The sequence below is a fragment of the Lissotriton helveticus genome, chromosome 7 (genome assembly GCF_964261635.1).
Source record: "Lissotriton helveticus chromosome 7, aLisHel1.1, whole genome shotgun sequence".
NCBI lineage: Eukaryota > Metazoa > Chordata > Amphibia > Caudata > Salamandridae > Lissotriton > Lissotriton helveticus.
This window is the reverse complement of record NC_136068.1, coordinates 599492894-599517443: the sequence shown is the minus strand read 5'-3', so window position 1 is coordinate 599517443 and position 24550 is coordinate 599492894. Positions and strand designations below refer to the sequence as shown.

General features: G+C 47.5%; 1 protein-coding gene across 10 annotated transcripts in view; it reads left to right on the top strand.

Moving 5' to 3' along the window:
* FGFR4 (fibroblast growth factor receptor 4) overlaps positions 1-24550 on the top strand; it is a 104182-nt gene that overhangs the window by 68815 nt on the left and 10817 nt on the right. For 3 of the 10 annotated variants that reach the window (XM_078652786.1, XM_078652782.1, XM_078652783.1), the window contains exons 2-9: positions 1214-1362; positions 14829-15083; positions 16096-16194; positions 16898-17064; positions 18712-18835; positions 22679-22869; positions 23412-23550; positions 24004-24197. In XM_078652786.1, the coding sequence (XP_078508912.1) occupies positions 1224-1362; positions 14829-15083; positions 16096-16194; positions 16898-17064; positions 18712-18835; positions 22679-22869; positions 23412-23550; positions 24004-24197 (1308 nt within the window). In that variant the 5' untranslated portion in view covers positions 1214-1223. Of the gene's footprint in view, positions 1-17; positions 149-1213; positions 1363-14828; positions 15084-16095; positions 16195-16897; positions 17065-18711; positions 18836-22678; positions 22870-23411; positions 23551-24003; positions 24198-24550 lie in introns of those variants that run through there. The other 7 variants (XM_078652789.1, XM_078652787.1, XM_078652790.1 and 4 more) reach the window with 5 other exon arrangements.

Genomic DNA, 24550 nt, shown 5'->3' with positions numbered 1-24550 from the left:
GCCTGTGTGTTGCCTGGAGTCCTGCGGCAGGTATCTGGGAAGGCAGAGGGGTCTCCCTCTGTGGATCTGAAGGAAAAGAGCCCGGGAGGGGGGTGAGTAACGAGCCTTGTTGGACAGAGGCTTGTAGGCCCCGTGGCAGGAGAGCAGGGTATGTGGGTCTGGTGGCTTGGTGGATTTATGCGCCCACTGTAGGGGCCTGTGGTCGCGGGTTGAAATCCTGGTTTTCGAGATCATTTTTTTTCCCTTTCCTCCAGCTTTTATTTTATTGCATATCTTATTCATGAACATAATGTTTTTCTGTTTTTGGGCTGATTTGTGAAAGTTACTTAATGCCTATGGACTTTTGATCATTTTTTTTTAATTGTGATTAAAAAAAACGGCGGGTCCACTCAGCCTTTCATCCTTCTGAGATCGATAAAATGTGTATCATTGAGTTGGGTAACAATAAACATCTGGCATTCAGCACCAAGATACACGTGCACTTTACAAATACACGTCTGGTGAGGAAGGTGTAGATTCTGGGACAGAGGGCAGCATTGGAGTATAAAGTGGGTGATCTGAGGAGGAGGGGAAGCCAGGCGTTTTGATTACATTTGGCATGGAAATGCAGCTATGACTAATGGGGGACTCTAGGGCCCAGTGGCACAGCTGAACCTTCAGTGGCTGGTTCTGAGAGGGACCGTGGGTATCGGAGAAGGGGTGTGTCAGGTACACAGAAGGCCTTTTTGGGTGGTCCCTGTTTGTACAATCTCCACACACAGCTTTGTCACTGATTGTGTAACAATCGGACCCCGAGACTGATAGGAAGAGAATGGAGCCCAGATCGGGTGAGAATGTTATCAGACTACGGTTTTGGCAGAAGGGGGGGTGACATGATCTTTACAGAAAAGGAGTTCGTGCCCCCTAACACTCTGAACTAAAGTAAAAACATTTTACTGTAAAGTGCTATATTTGTGATGGTTAAGTTTCAAACACAATGTAGTTTTTTCTCCCTATATAGAATGAAAAATCGCTTTTAGACTTTGAGGCTGCTTTTCGTTCTTTACTTTTGATTTTGGAATGATGTGGTTAGTAGTGTATCTATGGCTTTTTGGGGAAGAATGTATTTGAAAAAAAAAAAGAATGGCGCTTCTCTTCAGATTCCCTTTACCAACTAAAAGTTAACCCCCCCCACATCTTCATCTCCCTCCTCACCTTTTCCTTCTCTCCCCAGTGACCTAGAGATGGGGGCGCTGACGGCTTCCAGGGGCATCCGGTGGAGGGGTACAACGAGGCCTCTGCCCCTGCTGCTCTGTGGGCTCCTGGCCTTCTCTGCACTCTCCTGTGCGAGGACCCTACCCGAGGGAAGGCAAGCAGACCAAGGTAAGGTCAATGGAGAAGAGATGGGGGCTTCAGAGCACCTGGCCAAGATGACTGTGCCAAGGCTCCAGCGTGCACTCCTTGTCCTGCCTGCTCTCACCTGTATGGGACCACATCCGAAGGCAGGAGAGCGGGTGAAGGCTGAGGGTCATACAAGGATGGGCGAGGTAGTGAGAGGTCAGGAGGGTTAGTCCTCTGCACCCAGGCCTGTGTAGACCCGTGTCCTGTCTGTACACAGGACAGGGTCCAAGGCGCAGATGAATGGGAAGGCAGCACAGCCAATAGAGGGGGCATTGGATGCAGTGAGCTAGGGGGTAGTCTAGGAAGCCGGGTACCATGGCTTCTGTAACACAGGGATGGAGGGGGCATTGGATGCAGTGAGCTAGGGGGTAGTCTAGGAAGCCGGGTACCATGGCTTCTGTAACACAGGGATGGAGGGGGCATTGGATGCAGTGAGCTAGGGGGTAGTCTAGGAAGCCGGGTACCATGGCTTCTGTAACACAGGGATGGAGGGGGCATTGGATGCAGTGAGCTAGGGGGTAGTCTAGGAAGCCGGGTACCATGGCTTCTGTAACACAGGGATGGAGGGGGCATTGGATGCAGTGAGCTAGGGGGTAGTCTAGGAAGCCGGGTACCAAGGCTTCTATAATACAGGGATGGATTGGATGCAGCGAGCTAGGGGGTAGTCTAGGAAGCCGGGTACCATGGCTTCTGTAACACAGGGATGGAGGGGGCATTGGATGCAGTGAGCTAGGGGGTAGTCTAGGAAGCCGGGTACCAAGGCTTCTATAATACAGGGATGGATTGGATGCAGCGAGCTAGGGGGTAGTCTAGGAAGCCGGGTACCATGGCTTCTGTAACACAGGGATGGAGGGGGCATTGGATGCAGTGATCTAGGGGGTAGTCTAGGAAGCCGGGTACCAAGGCTTCTATAATACAGGGATGGATTGGATGCAGCGAGCTAGGGGGTAGTCTAGGAAGCCGGGTACCATGGCTTCTGTAACACAGGGATGGAGGGGGCATTGGATGCAGTGAGCTAGGGGGTAGTCTAGGAAGCCGGGTACCAAGGCTTCTATAATACAGGGATGGATTGGATGCAGCGAGCTAGGGGGTAGTCTAGGAAGCCGGGTACCATGGCTTCTGTAACACAGGGATGGAGGGGGCATTGGATGCAGTGAGCTAGGGGGTAGTCTAGGAAGCCGGGTACCATGGCTTCTGTAACACAGGGATGGAGGGGGCATTGGATGCAGTGAGCTAGGGGGTAGTCTAGGAAGCCGGGTACCAAGGCTTCTATAATACAGGGATGGATTGGATGCAGCGAGCTAGGGGGTAGTCTAGGAAGCCGGGTACCATGGCTTCTGTAACACAGGGATGGAGGGGGCATTGGATGCAGTGAGCGAGCTAGGGGGTAGTCTAGGAAGCCGGGTACCAAGGCTTCTATAATACAGGGATGGATTGGATGCAGCGAGCTAGGGGGTAGTCTAGGAAGCCGGGTACCATGGCTTCTGTAACACAGGGATGGAGGGGGCATTGGATGCAGTGAGTGAGCTAGGGGGTAGTCTAGGAAGCCGGGTACCATGGCTTCTGTAACACAGGGATGGAGGGGGCATTGGATGCAGTGAGTGAGCTAGGGGGTAGTCTAGGAAGCCGGGTACCATGGCTTCTGTAACACAGGGATGGAGGGGGCATTGGATGCAGTGAGCTAGGGGGTAGTCTAGGAAGCAGGGGACCCTGGCTTCTGTACACAGGGATGGAGGGGGCTGACGGATGCAGTGATCTAGGGGGTAGTCTAGGAAGCAGGGGACCCTGGCTTCTGTAACACAGGGATGGAGGGGGCTGACGGATGTAGAGGATGACGAGACCTGTGCTCCTGGTTCTCTGTGTACTCTTTGTGCCTTCTGCCCTCTTTTCTGCCAGGATTCTATCCGAGGGCAGGAAAGTGGAGGAATGTAAGAGTGTGTGCACAATGAGTAGTATCTGGCTGAAGTGTGGGACTTACAGGGCAAGGGGCATGCATGGATCTTTGGGGGTTTATGGAGCATTGGGTGGCACTGGGAGCAGGGGACAAGGGGGGGGCAAGGGAGTGGGCCTCTAGACACGGGTATCCTGGGCCAGCATTCTGAGCCTTGCACTTTTGTGCACAGTGCTCTTATGTGTTCTTAGGTTTACTTATCCAGGGGATGCTGACGAGGGTGTAGGGCATCAAATGTCACATACATACCATACCAGGGGAACACTGAGAGGAACTGGTGGTAGGAAAGGGAACAATAATTGAATAATAAAGCAATATCTTGATGGCAAGGTGGGGGTCTTCAGTGGTGAAGATGCGCAAGGTGCCATCCTTGAGTTCATGAAAGGAGGGTGGGCCACAATAGAGGGATCCCATTGAAGGAAGTCAGTCTTCCACAAATGACTGATGTATTGACTGGTATTGATAGTGGGTACTGTAAGCAATTGGATGAGGGACCACTTGTTTCAAGACCTGGATGAAGCAACATGCCACATTACCATTATTTGTGTGTCGCATATGTCTGCCATTGGTATGGCCTGTAATAGTGTGGATTGTCAAGCAACTGCATTCCCACATATCTCTAGGATTTCATAAGAACATACTTATGGATATTTGCTGTTGTGAATAGTTGCTCGTCACCTGCTACTGGGTAGTGTGCCCAAAAAGCTGTCTTTTTATGCGCAGTGGTTAGTGGATCAAGACCTCCATGGATTCGTTGGTATTCTGTGTGCTAAACGCTGTTGCAGAGCAACACGTTGCCATCTATATTTCTTTTGGTGTGATGTTTATCTTGTGTGGTCAGCCGCATTTTCTGCAATAGCTGTTGAGGCACAGGCCCAGTGGTGTGCCTTATTTCTTGCAGATTGCTTGGATCTGTTGAGGCAAACTGATTGAATTCAGTGCTGTTGGAGAGACATGCTCCTGTATGTCTGTGCGTTGCATCAGTGTGTGATGGGAATAGGCTGGTCCCACTTACACTACACATTCTTGACGCTGAAATGGCTGTACGAGGGTGTAGTATTGGTGTGTCGAGTGTACATTGTTGTATTGGTAGTGTTGAGTGCAGAAATGTATGATTGGGAGATTAAACTGCAATAAAATGTTACAATATACCCACTTGGCTTATTTCCTGTCCTTTTGCATGAGCAAAGTGTTGATCACATAGTCTTTTGTACTGGCACCAGGCAGATTTCACAACCTGGAAAGTGTTGAGGGCCCTGGACACCTCACCTCTTAAGGCAGCCAGCATGGGTTTTAATGGCATAACAGACTTGTTTCTTGTGTTGCATGCTTTAAATCATAAGAGTTCTGTACCCTCCTGGTCAAGAATAATCAGTCACTTCCTGCCTGGTAGTTTATGTAAGCCTAATATGTTCTGAGAATAACCATGTAGGTTTTTTAGAGTTTGGGTTGTGGAAATAGGCATGCTTTCAGTGTTTTCCAGGAGAATAGGTGACAAGTGATGGTGCAGATTTTTTTTTTAAGGAGTCCAGAGTCTGGTGAGCTTTTGGTGGTATTGGATAAGTTTAGTGTGTATGAATTTGTATGGCTTGCCCTTTTGTACAATGCAGGATGCATGGTGGTGATTTTGTGGGCACTCAACAACTACTGCAGTGTGTATAATGCAGAAATGGTTTGGTCTCTTAATGCCAATGTGGACCTGCCCACTGGGGTTTGCATCCACTCATGTATGTACAGTAGCTTAAAGAGGAAACCAAATTGGAGTCAACTAGCATGCTAACCCTAGGGCAGGGCTTCAGTTATTCTTTTTAGAATTCTTTGTGCGAATGTTCGGAATGGGAAGAGTTATCAAAGGGCTGTCAGTCAATTAATGTACTTTTGACTACTTTGTTAACTTCTAGCACCATTAAGATGGTCAGCCGTCCATATAAGGTAGATGCTTAGGTTCTCTCCTGCCATTGGGCAGTGCATGGCGGCCCAATAGGAAGCAAATGTATGTGTCATGCTTTAGCACAATACGCTGTTATGTAATTCCTGCCTGGATTTAGCTTGAGCTGATTGCCGAACACTCAGAGGTCAGCTTTCAGCAGACACTCAAGCACTGAGTAACGATGAAATGAAAAGTACTATATCAGCATTGTAGCATAACAGGCATGTCCAAAGTAATGAATAAGATGGCGGCAGTCGGAAGATGGTGATATTAACTATGGAAGGAGATACAGTGGAACTCTTTTGGACAGCAGGGTCGAACTCACATTGAAACGGGTCTAGAGATATTAGGGAGTAACCAAAGAGAAAGGTCTTGGCCAGTCCCTAATGACTCTTAATTGCTTAGGTGTTCAAGGTTGTCAAAAACCCCTGAGAGGTCCAGAAGGACAAGTAATTCGAGACATTCACTAACTGTCTTTTTGTTGCGGCTGTCCAAGTATAAGAGCCTGATCACCTTGTTATTCTACTTGGTCAGCAGTAGGATGTGACTTGAGCTTTGTGACTGAGACAAGGAGATGGTCTGCATTATGGGTAGGTGAAGGATTCCGCTCCGCCGATGGAGTTCGCGGAGTTGTGCCCACTCCACGCAGAGTTCCGCAAAACTCCGTGAAGCAATGCGGAGCAGAGTTTTTTCTTTTGCGCAGCTCGCCAACGGTAAGTTGGTAAGCGTGCAGAAGAGAAAAATCGACCCCTAGACCTCCTCCTGGTGAGATTTCTCAACTCGGGCAGGCGGGCAGGTTGCGACGACCCGCGCTGATAAATCTGCTCCCTGTGTTGATGAAGCTGCCATTCGAGTAGAATGTCTACTCAGGCGGCAGAAAGCATCCACGCCCTCTGACGTGGAGTGTCGTTCTGGGTGACTTTAACAGAGTTGGACAAACTCCCTGCGCTTAAAATCAGTGTGAGCAGCATGCCTTAACAGACTCCGCTGCTGGCGGAACTCTGCGGAACGCGGCAGAGCTTTTCCGGCACAAGGCAGAGTTCCACAGAGTAGAACTCCACAAACTCTCCCTATTCCTAGTTTGCATGGGCTGGGAGTTCTAGGATTGCTTGAAGACTGTGTTTTAAGATTCCTTTAGACTTGAGCTTGTTGTAGTCTGCGGGCGCATGGTTGACTTATAGTTAAATGAGACGAGAATGTTTAACTTTATGGCTAACAGCTCACCTCATGGAATTATAGAGGGGTGCTCTACACTGAGAGTGGACCATGATGATGTTGGTGTCCTCCACCAGCTGTTTGAGATTTAGCCTGCTATTCTGTATTATCTAGTGGGCTGAAAGCGTGTTTGTATGATCAAACCAGATGTGGAAATCATCTAGAATGGTGCGGTGGGAGTGATCAAGAATTAGGGTTGAAACTGTACCAAAGAAAACGTCTGCAAAACTCGGCTTGGGTTTTGGGGGCCTTGAGATGATGGGTAAGGAGAATTAACATCTGGTTACAGCCTGTGCTGCACCTTCACTCCCAACAGTACTAAATAAATACCTAAATACAGCACTATATATAAATATACACCATATACGTGTCATTCTCCAACATGGGCTCACTTTTAAAAGCGAATATTTTGTTTATATTTTCTTAACACAACTGCACATGGAAAATAAAGCGGCACAATTACCTAACAAAAGCTAAAAACGTACTTCTCCAGATGCTTGTACAATCAAATCTAGAATCCGGTATTCAAATATTAGCACACATTCTGTTTCCAAACTTTTATAATTTGATTCTTGCAAATTTTTAAAACACATGCAAGCCACTTTTACCTCGAGGTCAAGAGGCCAGTTTAGTTTGTAATAATGTAAAAAGAACTAAGTGTACTATGGTAACTTCCATGACTACAAACCAAGATGTTTTAGCAAACACCAGGTATGTTCTACAAATCTACATCTTAAGCATCAACATCTATGGGTTTTTCAGATAGGGCACTCTTTAAAGGTCAACTTTGGTTTCATCGAGCCCTGTAGCAGAGCAAGAGTGAAGCACATTCAGGTGCATAGTGCCTGGATCTACACTCTAACATATTGTGGTCACATAGTGACATCCCAGGGCCTCATGACACCCCCAGACCTATATGGAGACATCCCGGGACCCCTAGGTGACACCCTAGAATCTGTAAGTGAGATCCTGTGACAGTATCATGACATTCTAAGACCTCATATTAGCACCATTTAGGGCCTCTTAGGGAAATCCCAGATCTGACGCCCGTTGACCACATTGTGACATCCCAGGCCTGCCTGGTAACATCTTAGGACTTCTGGATGCATTGTGACATCCCAAGGTATTAAAACAGAATTCTTCGTCCCCATAGCAACACAGAGAGACATCATACAGACGTCACCTGGCTGCATTGTGACACCCCAGTGCTGCCTGGTGACATCCCTTGCTTTCACAGTATCGTCCCAGAATCAGGCCGAACTGGCCATAGCGGGCACCGGGCAATACCCCGGTGCACCCCCCCCTCCCGAATGGGGAGGAGGGGCTGGCCGAGCACCTTGCCAGGGCTGGTTTTAGTTCCCAGTCCGGCCCTGCCCAGAATCACTTCGGGACAGCACCGGGTCGGAGTAGCTACTCCCACCTGCCGAAGGACAAATTCGAGATCTCCACACACAGGGCCCTTCTTGCCTCCAACAAATGGTTGGGGGTTGTTGGTGAGTTTGTTAGCGGGAGGGGGTGCTTGTTGAATGGCATTTCTCATTCCCTCGCCGCTGGAGGCTGGGAGGGGCAATGAGCGGGTTTGTTGAGGAGCATCCCGGCTTCCTTCACCCTGGACGTTTTGAGGAGCTGTGGGGTGGGCCACATGGCACCCCCACACTTAGTCCAGCTGCTTTGCTTTGGTTTATCAGCCCCCCGGGGAGTTGCACTCCACTAATATAGGACTGGGAGCCGCACACGGAGGCGTGGTCCCCGCACTTAAATAGCTGGGCATAAAGTACCCCTCCCATACCCTCCTCCTCGCCAATACCCCCCACAAGGAGCAAAGTCAACAGCAAGAATGGCGCCCTAGGGGGGTTTTGGGGTCAGGCAGAAGTCAAGTTAAGGGACAGGAGGGCATAAGGACAAGGTCAGAATGGGCAGCTGCAGACGAGAAGTTTGGGATACTCCGGTGTGCCTGTTATTCCTCCCTGGCACATAGCCACCCGCCTAGTCCTTGCCCTCACAGGAGCGAGTTTGCCGTGCCTGGGCTTCTGGAAGTCCGCTAGTGACTGGTTGAGTGGAGAGAGGTGTGGCGCAGCGGCCAGAGTGGCTGACCGCGCGGTCACTGTTCGATCACCAGCGCCGGAGGCAGTTCAGCTCAGCATCACGTGACTCTGGCCAATAGCTCACTTAATCTCCCCGACGGCCCCCAGCGCATTGAGACCCTTACGGGTGATTAGTTCGCGCTTTACAAATACCATTTTTTTTACTTGCCTGTCCCAGATCTGAACGCCAGTCAGGATGGTGCAGAGTCAGTCACACGCCGGTCGGCTGCCTCGGAAGTGCCAATAAGGCCGGGTTATAGTCGCTCGGTTTAAAGACAGGTGCCACGGCGAGGCTGCACGCGCGTGGGCCTGAAGAGGTCACGTGTCAGATCCCTGAAACTAGTCCGCTGACCCTTCGATCCACATACGTGGGTCACACGGAAAAGATGGGGTTTGGAAGTAGAAGACGGACTCAAAGAACTGACAGGAGAGAGCGGGGCAGAGGGACGAGGAGTGAGGGGTGAGCGGGCTAGTAATAGGATGAAGGCGGAGGAGTTGGTGGGGCCAGGAGAAATAGCGCAGAAACTGGGGGTTAGATGCCCCCCAACTTTGGTTAAGATGGCGGGCCTTAAGCGTGAGTTCAAACAATGGGGGACCCTCGTAGACCTGTCACGGGGAGGTCACCAGCCTGTGACAGGTTCATTCCAGCATCTGTCAGGCTGTCACGGGCCTTTCTGTGTGACTTCTCAATCCTGCGCCCCCTGCTGAATGGGTTCACTCTCTGAAAGGGGGGCAAAGTTCAAAGGTTGTCCATCTGCAGGCGGAATGGGCAAGGGAAGAGAGTGAGTGGCTCACACTGGCTTTTCAGTGGGAACGGGGGGGGGGGGGGCTCGGGGTGGGGAGGAAAGAATGCAAACCTTAATTAGCCTGTCTCCCACCCCAAGCACTTACTGCGTCACGTTATGTGTCTTCTTTCGTTCTAACCCAATGGGAAGCTGCCATCAGTCCCTCGGTCGCCCCTTACATATACATAAGACCTCAACCCCCACAATGTGTACCGTGTCACCCTTCACATGGCTTGTGAAATGTGCACACCCCAGCCTTACCTCATTGTCCTTGACCAAGGCCTGGCAGATGCTGCCTGTTGTCTAGTTTGGGAGGTGTTATATCCTTCTTGGCGCACGCTGTTGTGAGTTCCTCCATCCCAGACCACTGGATGAATGTATCAACAATCTAATACATGGAATAACGTGTCTTTAACTTTTCAACTCACTATTTCTCTCTCTCCGTTATTCTTCGTGTGGTTGTCTAGATTATTATCCCAGCCTCTCCATCCTCTCTCCTATCCTTTCTCTCCATCTCTGTCCGCTGTGTGTAGGCCTCAGCCTCTATCCTTCTCTTTAATTTTCTCCTGTCTCTGCATGTCTCTTCCCGTCATTCCTTTTGTGTCTCTGACTTTGTTTTTCTTCCTCTGTATGTCCCTCTTGCGCTCTCTCCGTCAGTCTCATCCTCTGCATGTTCTTTGTAGCTGGTGGGTGTTACCAGGATTTACACACAATATTTGTCAGGACCCAATTTGAGCTGTGGCACATACCAAAACGGTGGTTTCACCCAGAAGCCACCTGTTCCAAAGTAAGTATTCACATGTGTGATTGGCTTGTGTTTTTTTTAATCTCATATATTTGTATGGTGGCTATAATCCCAAAATAGTGTGTTGAACGTCGTATGAATATAAGAAGTTGAGAACTCCGTTCTTATAGTCTTTTCTTCTTTATTTGAAGCCGTGTACAAAACAAAGAACAGCCTATGGTCATATGACGTTCAACACAACATTTTGGGATTATACTCACCCTACAAATATATGAGATTAAAAAGAACATACACCAATCACACATGTGAACGAACACTCATTCTCTGAATGGTTCGCTGCCTGGGTCTTGGTCTGAAGAAGGAGTAGTGTGTCACCAACAAATGCTTATCCATGTGATGGGAGCAGAGGCGCAGGGAAAGGTTTCTTTCTCTTACCTTTAGCTCTGTACCTGCTGCAGTGTCACTCTCCTGCACTGAGGGTCTGGTCTCTAGGCTTGTGTTTAGCCATTGTCTTGCCCGTACCTGCTTCAGGGCAGTTTCCCTGTACTAAGACTCATCTCTGTGCCTGTCCTTCCCGTAACTGCTGCTGTACATACTGTGCAGGAGCACTTAGTGCCTGAAGTGCAGCTTGTCTCTGATCTGCGACCCTTTGTAGTGTTGCAGCCCCCTCTTTGCTGTAGTGAGCCTCTGAGGCCTGGACCTGTTCTAACTGTGTGTCACTTAACTTGGCCGTGGACCTGTTCTAAGTTTAATAATAACCCAGTATTTGTAAAGCGCAAACTAATCACCCCTCAGGGTCTCGAGGCACTGGGGGCTGTCGGGAAGATTAAGCAAGCTATTGCCCAGTGTCACATGGTGCTAGGCTGAGCTGCCACCGGAGCCGGGGATTGAACCATGAGCCCTAAGCTCCAGAGTCAGCTGTCCTGGCCGCTGAGCCACACTTCTCCCTCTTAAGTTTGTGCCACTTAACTTGTCTGTGGAGCTATTCCAACTTTGTGTCACTTGACTTGGCCGTGGACCTGTTCTAACTTTGTGTCACTAAACTTGGCCGTGGACCTGTTCTAACTTTGTGTCTCTTATTTGGCCGTAGACCTGTTCCAACTTTGTGTCACTTATTTGGCTTTGGACCGGTTCTAACTTTGTGTCACTTAACTTGGCCCTGCAGCCACCCTAGTGTCTGTTCAGTAGAAGTCACACTTTCTTTGATTTTTCTTACGGCTCGTGGTTTTCTTGCTACACCACTAGACTAGATATCCCAACAGTAACACAGACGTGTATCGTAGATTATATTTCTGAAACAGCGTAGAAACAGCATAGTGAGTGAGCATTAGGTACTTGCCTCCGCGTCGTAGAGTGTTGCAACAATACAAGTTTGTTCTAAGGGCGCACAGTCTATCCAAGACAGTATTCGGGGCTTGTGTCGCCATTGTGGGAAACTAAATATGCAAACACCAGACCAACTAAAGCAGTTTTTAGATAAAGCTATATTTCTTCTGAGCATATACAGACTGCACTGGGGTAGATAGGATGCAAATGCAAGTCATTTAAACTAAGATGAATGGGTCTATAGGTACAGTGTCTTTGAGAATCATAGAGCAATCTATGTCGTTGTTTCAGATCATTTTACACCGTGGACCTGTTCTAACTTTGTGTCTCTTATTTGGCCGTGGACCTGTTCTAACTTTGTGTCTCTTATTTGGCCGTGAACCTGTTCCAACTTTGTGTCACTTAACTTGGCCGTGGACCGTTTCTAACTTTGTGTCTCTTATTTGGCCGTGGACCTGTTCTTTGTGTCACTTAACTTGGCCGTGGACCTGTTCTAACTTTGTGTCACTTAACTTGTCCATGGACCTGTTCTAACTTTGTGTCACTAAACTTGTCCATGGACCTGTTCTAACTTTGTGTCACTTAACTTGTCCATGGACCTGTTCTAACTTTGTGTCTCTTAATTTGGCAGTGAACCTGTTCTAATTTGTGTCTCCTATTTGGCCGTGGACCTGTTCTTTGTGTCACTTAACTTGGCCGCCGACCTGTTCTAACTTTGTGTCTCTTATTTGGCCGTGGACCTGTTCTTTGTGTCACTTAACTTGGCCGCCGACCTGTCCTAACTTTGTGTCTCTTAACCTGGCCGTGGACCCGTTCTAACTTTGTGTCTCTTATTTGGCCGTGGACCTGTTCCAACTTTGTGTCACTTAACTTGGCCGTGGACCTGTTCTAACTTTGTGTCACTTAACTTGTCCATGGACCTGTTCTAACTTTGTGTCACTAAACTTGTCCATGGACCTGTTCTAACTTTGTGTCACTTAACTTGTCCATGGACCTGTTCTAACTTTGTGTCTCTTAATTTGGCAGTGAACCTGTTCTAATTTGTGTCTCCTATTTGGCCGTGGACCTGTTCTTTGTGTCACTTAACTTGGCCGCCGACCTGTTCTAACTTTGTGTCTCTTATTTGGCCGTGGACCTGTTCTTTGTGTCACTTAACTTGGCCGCCGACCTGTTCTAACTTTGTGTCTCTTAACCTGGCCGTGGACCCGTTCTAACTTTGTGTCTCTTATTTGGCCGTGGACCTGTTCCAACTTTGTGTCACTTAACTTGGCCGTGGACCTGTTCTAACGTTGTGTCTCTTATTTGGCCGTGGACCTGTTCTTTGTGTCACTTAACTTGGCCGTGGACCTGTTCTAACTTTGTGTCTCTTATTTGGCCGTGGACCTGTTCCGACTTTGTGTCACTTAACTTGGCCGTGGACCTGTTCTAACGTTGTGTCTCTTATTTGGCCGTGGACCTGTTCTTTGTGTCACTTAACTTGGCCGTGGACCTGTTCTAACTTTGTGTCACTTAACTTGGCCATGGACCTGTTCTAACTTTGTGTCTCTTAACTTGGCCGCTGACCTGTTCTAACTTTGTGTCTCTTATTTGGCTGTGGACTTGTTCTAACTTTGTGTCTCTTTTTTCGCCGTGGACCTGTTCTAACTTTGTGTCTCTTAACTTAGCCGTGGACCTGTTCTAACTTTGTGTCTCCTATTTGGCCGTGAACCTGTTCTTTGTGTCACTTAACTTGGCCATGGACCTGTTCTAACTTTGTTTCACTTATTTGGCTGTGTACCGGTTCCAACTTTGTGTCACTTAACTTGGCCCTGCAGCCACCCTAGTGTCTGTTCAGTAGAAGTCACACTTTCTTGATTTTTCTTACGGCTCGTAGTTTTCTTGCTACACCACTAGACTAGATATCCCAACAGTAACACAGACGTGTAGCGTAGATTACATTCCTGAAACAGCGTAGAAACAGCATAGTGAGTGAGCATTCGGTACTTGCCTCCGCATCGTAGAGTGCTGCAACAATACAAGTTTGTTCTAAGGGCGCACAGTCTATCCAAGACAGTATTCTGGGCTTGTGTCGCCATTGTGGGAAACTAAATATGCAAACACCAGACCAACTAAAGCAGTTTTTAGATAAAGCTATATTTCTTCTGAGCATATACAGACTGCACCAGGGGTAGATAGGATGCAAATGCAAGTCATTTAAACTAAGATGAATGGGTCTATAGGTACAGTGTCTTTGAGAATCATACAGCAATCTATGTTGTTGTTTCAGATCATTTTATTTAGAATGGGTACATTTTGGGGTAAATCGGCAAAATAGGTAAGTAAACTAGTCCGAAATCAAAAGGATTCCAAATCAAATCTGGTTGCTGCTGTTACTGTGCAAAGAAGGCCTCTCTCCAGAGCTAGGGTAAGTCTCTGATATGAGTTAAATCATGCTGAGGGTCTTTGTGCTAAGCTGGTTCCCAAGCAGAACAATTTCGACAGATGATGACGAGGGGAAATTAAATAAATACTTAAATTTCACCTGTCGTCGTCTGTTGAAATCCCCACCCACCTGGCCTCACCGCTCTTACCTGCACGGTCCGCGGCTGCGTGCATATGCTGTCGCTTGGCAACCTTTAGTGTCTTTTATAAAACCTCTAAAAAGGTTTTTTTAGCCCATCCGTTACTTACAATTGGTTGGTATCATTATCACTCTTTTTTTGCTGCCTTTTAATTCGACAGCGTGTGCCAGGCGTCACTTTCTGTGGCAAATGAACCAAGTACAGATTTATTTACCTTAATTAGGGTCCGTCTGCTGATCGTGCTGAGATTGAAGTACTAGTTATTCTTTTTTGGGCATTTTTATATGGGCAAACGTGACCCAGCCCGAAGGTATTGTAGTGCTTTACATGCGCACCAGTTACACTACACCAGTTTCCTTTCATTTTTTTTTTTAGGTATGGGGAGATTAAGTGATTAGTCCAGAATCATAGGATGTTGAGCCAATGTCGTCCCTGCCTGGACAATAAAACATTGATAAAGCTAATAGCTCTCTCATAGGCGAGACCTGTTGGGTTTGTCAATACTTGTTTAAAGTTTGCAGAGAAGCAACGGTTCCTCTTACTCTGTTTATTGGAAGGTCAGGCACATGTCCATGTAAGGGCACCACTGAAAATGCATTTGATCTTGGTGATAATCACAGCTTTTGGTTAAATGCCATGGTGCTGTGGCTTTTGTGATGTGTTCTGTATAAAATGTCAATATTTTTAAGAATATTCCTATTATGGAAGTAATATCCCTTTCCTGATAGTCTATTTCTGAAAACCTGCCTAGCCTTCTCCTTTGCCATGGCCAGAGGCTTTGGCCACACTGAATGTCCCACACGATTACGGTCGATGTTCACTAAAAGGTCACTCCGTGTCTTTCACTTAAGCAGAGTTGGTACCTGAAGAAGAGGAACACTTCCTGTTGGACCCTGGTAATGCTCTGCGGCTCTTCTGTGACACCAACCGAACTGCCATTGTAAACTGGTACAAAGAGAGCACCCGCCTGCAACATGGGGGCCGAATTCGGCTCACCGACACAATACTGGAGATCGCTGATGTGACCTATGAGGACTCGGGGCTCTACTTGTGCGTCGTTCCCGGTACAGGCCACATCTTGCGGAACTTCACCATCTCTGTCGTAGGTAAGAAAGTGGCGAAAACATATCTGGTTAGGCTTTGAGGTATTAGCTCACCTAGAAGGTAAATTTGGCACTGGGTCTTAGCTTTCTGAGAGGGAAACATGGACTGAGTTTTAAATGGCAGTAATCTGGAGACTCAGGTAATTGAGTGAGAAAAAGGGCTAGAGCTTTCCTCCAGGAACATTTAGATAGGGATTGCCCGGCAGCAGCCGGTGGCAGAAGTTTACAGGATGGAAATTTGGAGCCAGACTAACCTGGGTGGTAATCTGGGGTTGTTTAATAGACATCAGTCTGAGTCTAGGGTTTACTGGGAGATAATCTTGAGGTGGAACTCAATACACAGCAATCAGGGGTTGTCAATATGTTAGCTTATGTTATCAGAGTTCTGTATAGCATTGTTTTATCATTAGTATGGCCTTGCAGCACTGTTGAATACCTTTTCACCCAAGTCTAAAGAATTCATTAACATACCAGAGACTGTTGTCTCTGGTCTGTTGGAGGTTGATGTTATTCATTATTATGGCTGGTATTTCTTTTTGTGTGCTCTCTACCCACCATCTATGTGAAATAGCACACAGAAATGTTTTTGGGTCCCTACGGCGCAGTTTAACGTGTGGCAGAGTCTCAGGTATATAAACTCGTATGCCAGCCATTGGATCCAGAAAACGCCACTTGGAACTGGTTAACTAAAATTTCAAGCAAGGGGCGTGAAGAATCCTGTGTAGACAGGCAGTGCTGGTATCAGAGTTCAGATTCTAAGGGCTCGCTAAGAGGTTGACCAACTCACTACAGGTCAGTAGGGAGTCTGTCTCCTGTCTTGACCTTTTCACCTCCAAATCATTACTTTCAGGTGTGTTAGTCTAATTAGTTCAGTGGAAGCAAAACACAAATCTAAAACGCCCATAGAATGTCTTGGGCTGTAAAAGTCCCAAATTGGAAACAGCGTTCTTAATGACATGGAGAGAGGTGCTCACTTTAACCACTAAATGCATTTTCTGTGGTATTTTCTATGCAGACTCTTTGGCCTCAGGGGATGACGATGATGAGGATCACGGAAGGGAGGACTCTGCAGGCGATCTGGGAGAAGACCCTCCTTACTCTACTTCTCACCGGGGTGAGTGTTTGAACTTTACACAGGCACAGCCTACACAGACACAGGTAAAAGGGCCATAAAAGATAATGACAGGTTTGACTGTGGAATTCAGTGCCTGACTTCAGAGATGGGCCTGTACAGGGCTTGCGGAGCTGGAAGGTGGGAGGGGCATCCTGTACCCGAGTTAAGTCTCGCAACAAGATCTGATCCTGTCCCATAAGTAGCCCTGACCCCTCTCCATGTAAACTGTACTACATAGCAGTGGAGGCATAAGAGGGTGAGCCCTGTCTGTGGGACATGCAGTGGGAGATGTTCTGCTCTGACAGTGGATGAGGCTTGTGTGGCGAAGTCTGGGCATTCAAGTGAGATGGCGAGTATTGCTTGGGGGTTGATTAGCGGGTGAGAGGGTGATTGTTAGATAAGATTCATGTACAAGAGCAGATGAGAGTGAGACTATATTGGGCAAGTTACTTGTGGTTTGGACTGTGAAAAACACAGTGATTGTTAATGTTATGGACAATGGTGGGTGGTGAAAGTTAGTGGTAAGCCAGTCAGTGGGACAGTGAATGTTGCAAAGGTGATGCAACAGTTTTGGACAGGAGGTGAGGCAATGAATGTTGTAGCGGGGAAAGCCTCCATGGAAAATGAGTAAGCCAATGTATGTTTCTGCATCTGGCTCCATTGATATGGGGCTCAAGATAAACTTAAGATTCTTCTCTTTCAGCGCCCTTTTGGAGCCAGCCGCAGCGCATGGACAAGAAACTGTACGCAGTCCCTGCCGGTAACACCGTCAAGTTCCGATGCCCATCTGCAGGCAATCCCACCCCAGGCATTCGCTGGCTCAAGAACGGGCGAGAGTTTGGTGGAGAGCATCGCATTGGGGGTATCCGGGTAAGACCATTAGGTTCATAGAGAATGTAGAGGTGAAATTTGAAAGTCCGCACTCTTGGTGTTATGTGGTGTCTGCACTGCTTGTGATGTGTAGTATTTGCACACCGTGTGGATTGTGCTGGTTTGCTCAGCTCTTGGGAGAAAGGAGTAGTATGAGACTGGTGGAGGCCTAGATTCAGTAGGAGTCAGACAAGGGCTTCTGAGTATTTTATTGTGCATGTGTGTTGGACAGAAGGGATCTGAAGCTACAGTATTAGCAGGGCTTTCATAGGGATTTAGTGTGGACTGCCATGTGGTATGATGGTACAGTAAGCTGGGTTTTAGGGGGTTGAGGACAAAGTGTTTACCAGGCAGGGTAGTTTAAAATACAGCCTCTGCTGGGTGCAGGGTTCTTGGTTGCAAATCACTTGCGGCTACTGCTCTTCCTAGCCACACTGAGGATACTATTATCTGCTGGCTTCTCCAAAATGGGGTCCTCTCCTTTCTGCGGTGGGACACTGAGAGCTTCTGTCTGTTTACCACCCCCTTATCGTACCACCCTGAGTCCACACTTCCCTCTCACAGCCTGGGTGCGTAGGCCCAGGAGATTCCCATTTATGGACCGCCTCCAACTAAACCGAATCAATGACGTGGCTGAACCATATCTTAGAGTGTGGGTACCCACGCAGGAGGCACCCATCCCAGTTACTCCTGGTCCTGTGGTCACAAGACCAGGAGCATAGGGAGCTGCTGCCCTTAATACCTGGTCCATATTCCAAGATGAATAGTGATGTGTGTATTGTGGTGACCTTTTCTGCGCACCAGTCCCGCAAGTCTCACATAAGGTGGTTGGCTGGAAAAACACCTCAGCTCGATCCTTGTGACCCTTTCCCCTGCTAGGGGCGAAAGAGTCACGAGAGCTGGGCAGGGTATGGATCCACGGGAGCCCTGGGCCTAGCGCTGTTCCATTCTCAACTAAGGTTGGGGTTTGTTCATAGGCAGTGGGAACTGATGAGTCTATTAATCAGTAGTGCGAGCTGGGGTGATGTGTCTATTAGTGTGAACCTTGGTGATGTGTCTTCGTCAACAGTGTGAGCTGGGCTGATGTGTCTATTAGTCAGCAGTGTGAGCTGGGCTGATGTGTCTATTAGCAGTGTGAGCTGGGCTAATGTGTCTATTAGTCAGCAGTGTGAGCTGGGCTGATGTGTCTATTAGTCAGCAGTGTGAGCTGGGCTGATGTGTCTATTAGTCAGCAGTGTGAGCTGGGCTGATGTGTCTATTAGTCAGCAGTGTGAGCTGGGCTGTTGTGTCTATTATCAGTGTGAGCTGGGCTGATGTGGCTATTAGCAGTGTGAGCTGGGCTGATGTGGCTATTAGCAGTGTGAGCTGGGCTGATGCATCTATCAGCAGTGTGAGCTGGGCTGATGTGCCTATTAGCAGTGTGAGCTGGGCTGATGTGCCTATTAGCAGTGTGAGCTGGGCTGATGTGCCTGTTAGCAGTGTGAGCTGGGCTGATGTGCCTATTAGCAGTGTGAGCTGGGCTGATGTGCCTGTTAGCAGTGTGAGCTGGGCTGATGTGCCTATTAGCAGTGTGAGCAAGTTGAGGGGGTACTGAGGAGTGTGCAGTGCCTCCTCCATGTCTTAAGTTTCCTTGTGTCGTCCTTCTAGCTGCGCCACCAGCACTGGAGCCTGGTCATGGAGAGTGTTGTACCCTCGGACCGGGGCAATTATACCTGCCTAGTGGAGAACAAGTTTGGCAGCATTAGCTACAGTTACCTCCTAGATGTGCTTGGTGAGTACCTGATTTTCATGAAACCATCCCATACCCCAGCCTCACTCCTCCAGGCCTTTCTCCCAGTCACCCTCTGGAACCGGATTCATGAAACCATCCCTTACTCCAGCCTCACTCCTGCAGACCTGCCTCCAATACCCCTGTGGACCATCACCCCTGCTTTTTTACCTTCACCCACCCTGTCTCAAACATTCCTACCCAGCAACCCTGTCCTATTCATCCACCCAACCTCTCTCACTCTCTGGACCTTTCATGCAGAGTTTCTCGCTGGGACTCAGTTTCATAGAAATAGCCCTCCCACCGGGAGTTGTTACCAGCCTTCTTGGTCCAGCCACTGTCCGGACTCATCCTCTATGAGTTTTACCACCAGCGTCATTCCCTCTAGCTCTCCCAACCTCTCAATTACCCCGGCCCTACACAGAAGGTAGATATTGCCTCCTATACACCTTGTTGTTAGTCTCACTATAGTCAGACCTCACACCAGGATGATCTATTTTAAGTTTCTCTGCCCCCCCGCCCCCCCCCCCCCCCCCCCACTAGACTCCTCCACCTCTAGGCCATCTCCCTATCTTGATGGAAATTAATTTGAGAGCTCAGAAATTATCTCCGCTGGTATATCTACTGAACTTTGCTGGGGGAAATCCACGATTATCAGTGTGTAGTTGCCGATAGTTTGTATTTTAGGTGAATTGTAGCATTTTCCCTATTTTTTTTTAGAAAGGTCTTTATTGTTGTAAACCAGGCCCCTAGGACCCTCAGAGCACCTCACTCAATTTACAAGATTTATATCATATTTAATTTAAAAAAAATGTTTGGAAGCCCTAGAGAATCATTAGGAATACAATACTTAACAGGAGTGTTAATAAATTGGGAAAAGGGGAGGTTTGACGTCAGTTCAGCCCAAGAAAAGACATCAGTGGTTATCCTCCTAGCATCTTAACACCAGGGTTCATAAACTCCTATTACCAGAGCTGAGGTATTGCCACATCAAGCCAATTTGGGGCAACTACAGCATGGTTAGTGAATTAACAGATCAAATATCACTTCAATAAACTGTATTGTCCGAGCTGAACTTTTCCACATTAAACAGCATTGAAGTATGGCGCAAAAATTATTCAACTGAGGGGCGAAACATCATTTCAGAAACCAGATACTGTAAAGTAGGTTCCTCAAGTGACATTGCGTCCAGTGCCCAAAAGGCCTCATACGGCGGCTGGAGTCCGTTGAAACAAATTGTAACTGGTTAACTGGAATTTCCACCCGGGGTGGTAGGGGGCAGGAGGTGCCCTGGTGGGCTTGTGCAGGCAGAGGCCGGGCAGTGTTGCCTCACAGGCCCATTCCCCTGGACCAGGCGGCCAGGCCGGGACTCTCAGAGGTCACCTCTCTCCACCGCGAGGCTTCAAAGAACACAGACATGGAGGAGCCATAAACTGGGAGTAATTAGTAACCAGCCTCCTCCTCGCACTGTCTTGTCTCCTTGCTTCGGGCAGCCTGTCATTAACCTGCCGCAGCCCCAGATACACCGTGCCCAGTCCAGCCGGCCCTGTACCTGGGGAGGGCGCCTGACCAGTGCGACGGACAGTGCCCCTCCCCCAAACCGACATTAAATCCCTCACTCCGCCCCGGAGACTCGGCTCCGTACACAGAATGCAAAGTACTGCGCCCAGACAGGTATTTGCAAAGTAAATACACCGAGAGGACCTTTACACAGGCACAACAATCCTCACTCTGTGCGCTGCCTTTGCAGACTTTGTCCTGGGCAGTGCTCTGCTCTGGACTTTCACTGAAAGACTCCACATGCCCATTTCCGGTGCATCGATCTCGTGACGTCACTTGCCGCGTGAGAGTGGCGTGATGATCTGATTGATCTACAGGCAAAGCAGGCATTGGATGGCACATGGTGAACTGAAGGGAAATTACAAGCACGTGGTGTTACGCAACAGGTTACCATTCCAGGTGACCGTGCCGAAGGTCAGGTGGGGCACCCCCTTTTTAAAGGCCTATCCTAAAAGGGCTGACGTGAGACTAGTCAATGACTGGCCTGTCTTTACATTGGAAGGTTTGCAGTTATGAAATACCGCTAGGGCAGAGTCCGTCACAGGCCACAAAAGCTCAGTTTCTTTGTAATCCCCCAGCCCCCACTGTTAGAGCTCTTTTCTCAACTTCAGGAGGTTTCTTTGTGTTTGTAGTTCATCATTTTAGCAGTAGGATTATAGTAAGTATGTGTCCAGTTTTTATTTGGGATGCAGTTACATCAGAAACCGTGCTTTGGGCTGTAGTGCCTAGCCTTAACAGTTTGCAGAGACAATTGCAGCTGTTGATTGGCAGCGTCAATAATACTTTTATTTGATTTCGTTAAAAATAGTAGAAGATTGTACTAGCTTGTTATGCACAATGATTTAAAAATGGTGATTTAAGAAGTGCAATGAATAAAAACATTGTGCTGTCATTACTCAATCCTGGGAAAACCAAAGGAAATGATGGACGGAGCGTTGACAATACAAGCACTCACCCCCAGTCAACTGATCCCCCCTTCCCCTCTTCTCCCTATGTGTCTCTCACCCTCCCCTCCTCTTTCCCGCCTTCATTATCTGTCTATTTCCCCTACTCCAACCCCCCTCCCCTGAATCTCTCACCTTGCCTTCTTTTCCCCTTACGTATTTGTGCTTATTGTTTATCCCGACCTTACAAGTAACTATGTTGCCATGCTCTAAGAACTGTGTAACCTTTGTAACGATGTAACCTGTAACTATGATCCGAGGCTCATGTAAAGCGCTCTGATACCTCCGGGTCTAGCCAGCGCTATATAAAACTTTTAAAATAAAATAAAAATAAATGTCTGAACTGGGGTGGCAGAGTGGGCTAAAGAACGGTGATGGATTAAACCCAGATCAGTTGACTGGGGGTGAGTGCTTGTATTGTCGACGCTCTGTCCATCATTTCATTACTCAATCCTTACCAACAGTTGAAATAAGAAGTATTAACTATATAATCAATACAATTTAAAAAACGCTGGGGTATTCATTGAGGAGAAATCAGAAAACTGTTCAGTATACTTTTGTTTCACTTGTGTGCACACATAGCTAAAATTTCTCTCATTAATGGGCTCTTAAAATTCTAATTTTTTAAGCAACAGTTGACACAATTTATTCATTCATTTAAGAATGTTGTATCATAAAGGGACCATTGAACCAAATTTTTCCAAGAATCCTTGAACTACCAGGTCATCCATCTCCTTCCACCCTACAAACACACACTCCCCACTTAAACTTTTTTGCTAATTTGCTACATGTACCGATTTTGTGATACCAGGATTTTTGAACCCTTATTATTTTCTGAAGCGGATGCCCCTGGTCAGCAATATCCAACACTGGACCTGTATTCAGATATTTTTGATGTATGATCCACAAATATCCAGCATGCTGCCGTCAGTATATACACATTGATTTAATTACAAATCTCCAGTATGGAATCTTGAATATATTAATTATTCTTTAGCATTGGAGGTTTTATAGTCTTGGGTATCTCTAGGATCTGTTCATTGATACGTTCATAAATCTTTAATATGAGGTGTTTTATACATTCAAAAATCTCCATAATGGTACATCTTTATACAATAAAACCTGGGTTGTTAATTCATTTTTGCATCTTTTGACACATGTTCCATGAAAATACAGTGATGAGAGACAGGTATTACAAATGATGACATTTTCTGATTGTGTTGCTCTTCTCTTAAGATCCATGAACCCAGATGAGCCCGCCCATGTCTCACTGTTTGTTGAGAATTCACCCAACTGCGTTCTGTTGTCCTCTAACGTGTTGGTTTGTGTTTCCCATTCACAGAGAGGTCCCCTCACCGACCAATTCTTCAAGCAGGGTTACCGGCCAACACTACGGCCATGCTGGGCAGCGACGTGCAGTTCTTCTGTAAGGTGTACAGCGATGCCCAGCCACATATCCAGTGGCTGAAGCACATCGAGGTGAACGGCAGTCGCTATGGGCCAGATGGGGTCCCTTTCGTGCAGGTTCTCAAGGTGAGGCGCCCTGACATACAGAGTCCATTTTCTGCGAATTAAATGAGAAGGAACACAGGAACCGTAGATCAGGAACACTGCAAAACACAACACTATGAAATCAGTATTGCAAAAACCCAAAAGATTATCAACATCTGGCAATACCACACCCTGCATTACACAACAGCAAGAGATCAGAATAACTGTGCAACAAAAAGCCAAGAGATCTTTAACAGTGCACATTACTATGAAATCTGCAACAACACATCACAATAGTCGATCAGTGAGAATGCACAACCCAACACAATACCATAGAGCAGCAACAGCAACATTCTGAGATCAGCAATTCACATAATTAAATTACAAATCATGGTCAATAAAACATGCAAGCTCAGTACCACTGCATGATGTACAAATAGTTCCGGTCTTGCGTTGACTTCTAGTGTTGAAAGACACTGTTGTGGCTGCATTCTATTTTCTGAATGATTACTCTGTGTCAGTGATTTTCTGTAGCTGTTTCAAGTGTATGAACAATTTCTCACTTCTCTCTCTTTATTTTCCAGACTGCGGACATCAACAGCTCCGAGGTGGAGGTGCTTTATCTGCACAACGTGTCGTTTGAAGATGCCGGTGAATACACCTGCCTCGCTGGCAACTCCATTGGTCTTTCCTACCAGTCTGCCTGGTTGACTGTGCTGCCAGGTGAGACAGTAGACCTTTGGAGGGAATGGGTTTATGTCAGGTGAGGCAGGCAGCTGTAACGAGTTGGGGCAGAGGGCTGTGATTGAAGCAGGAGACTGTGCCAGGCGAAACAGAGCAAGACGCAGTGGGGGCATACTGCAGGGTGAAGCTGCGCCTAGGGTGCTGCCACAGGTGAGCTTTGATGGGGCAATGCTAAAACAAGTTGAGACAAAGTAGTATGGAAGACATATTGTGGGTATGAACACCGCAAGAACATGTAGAAGCTCTGAGGGCTGAAAAGGGTGATGCTAGAATGGGAGTAACTTGGAAAAACCATCAAAGTGAAAAAGTACGAGATGTTAGTAGGTGGGGGAAGTGTCAGTAGGTGGAGGGCATCACTGATAGTTGAGTGGGGGCTTCAGGGGTGTGGCATGAGGCAGGGAACATAGGCTGATATATCCTTCTCTTCTTCAGAAGAAGACTTTGCTAAGGAAGCTGATGGCCCGGAAACACGGTACACAGACATCATTATATACACCTCTGGCTCACTAGCACTTCTGATGGCGGCTGTGATCGTCGTACTCTGTAGGATGCAGCTGCCACCAACCAAGACTCACCTGGAGCCGGCTACTGTACACAAGCTCTCTAGGTTCCCTCTCATGAGACAGGTGCGTGGTTTCTTTTTCCTTTTTGTTCTCTGTCTTCTATCCTTTTTCCATTCAACCTGATGGTATATCCCTCACTCCTCTTGGCCATTCCTGTCTCTGGATTCATGTTGAATTACCTGTTTATACCTTCAGTATCTCCCATGTCCACCGTTCTGTTCGTCTTTCTCCCATTACTCTCTTCTTTTTCCCCTTACTTCAATTCTCTCCATCCTTTTCTCTTGTATCCGTTCTATTCTCTCCCATGTTCCTCTACAGTGATCCTCTTGCCCCTGCTTCTTGACATTTTCTCTGCCAGTCTTCTACTCTTTCTGTTTGCCTTTTTTCTTCCATTTTCCCTTATCTGCCACTTTCCC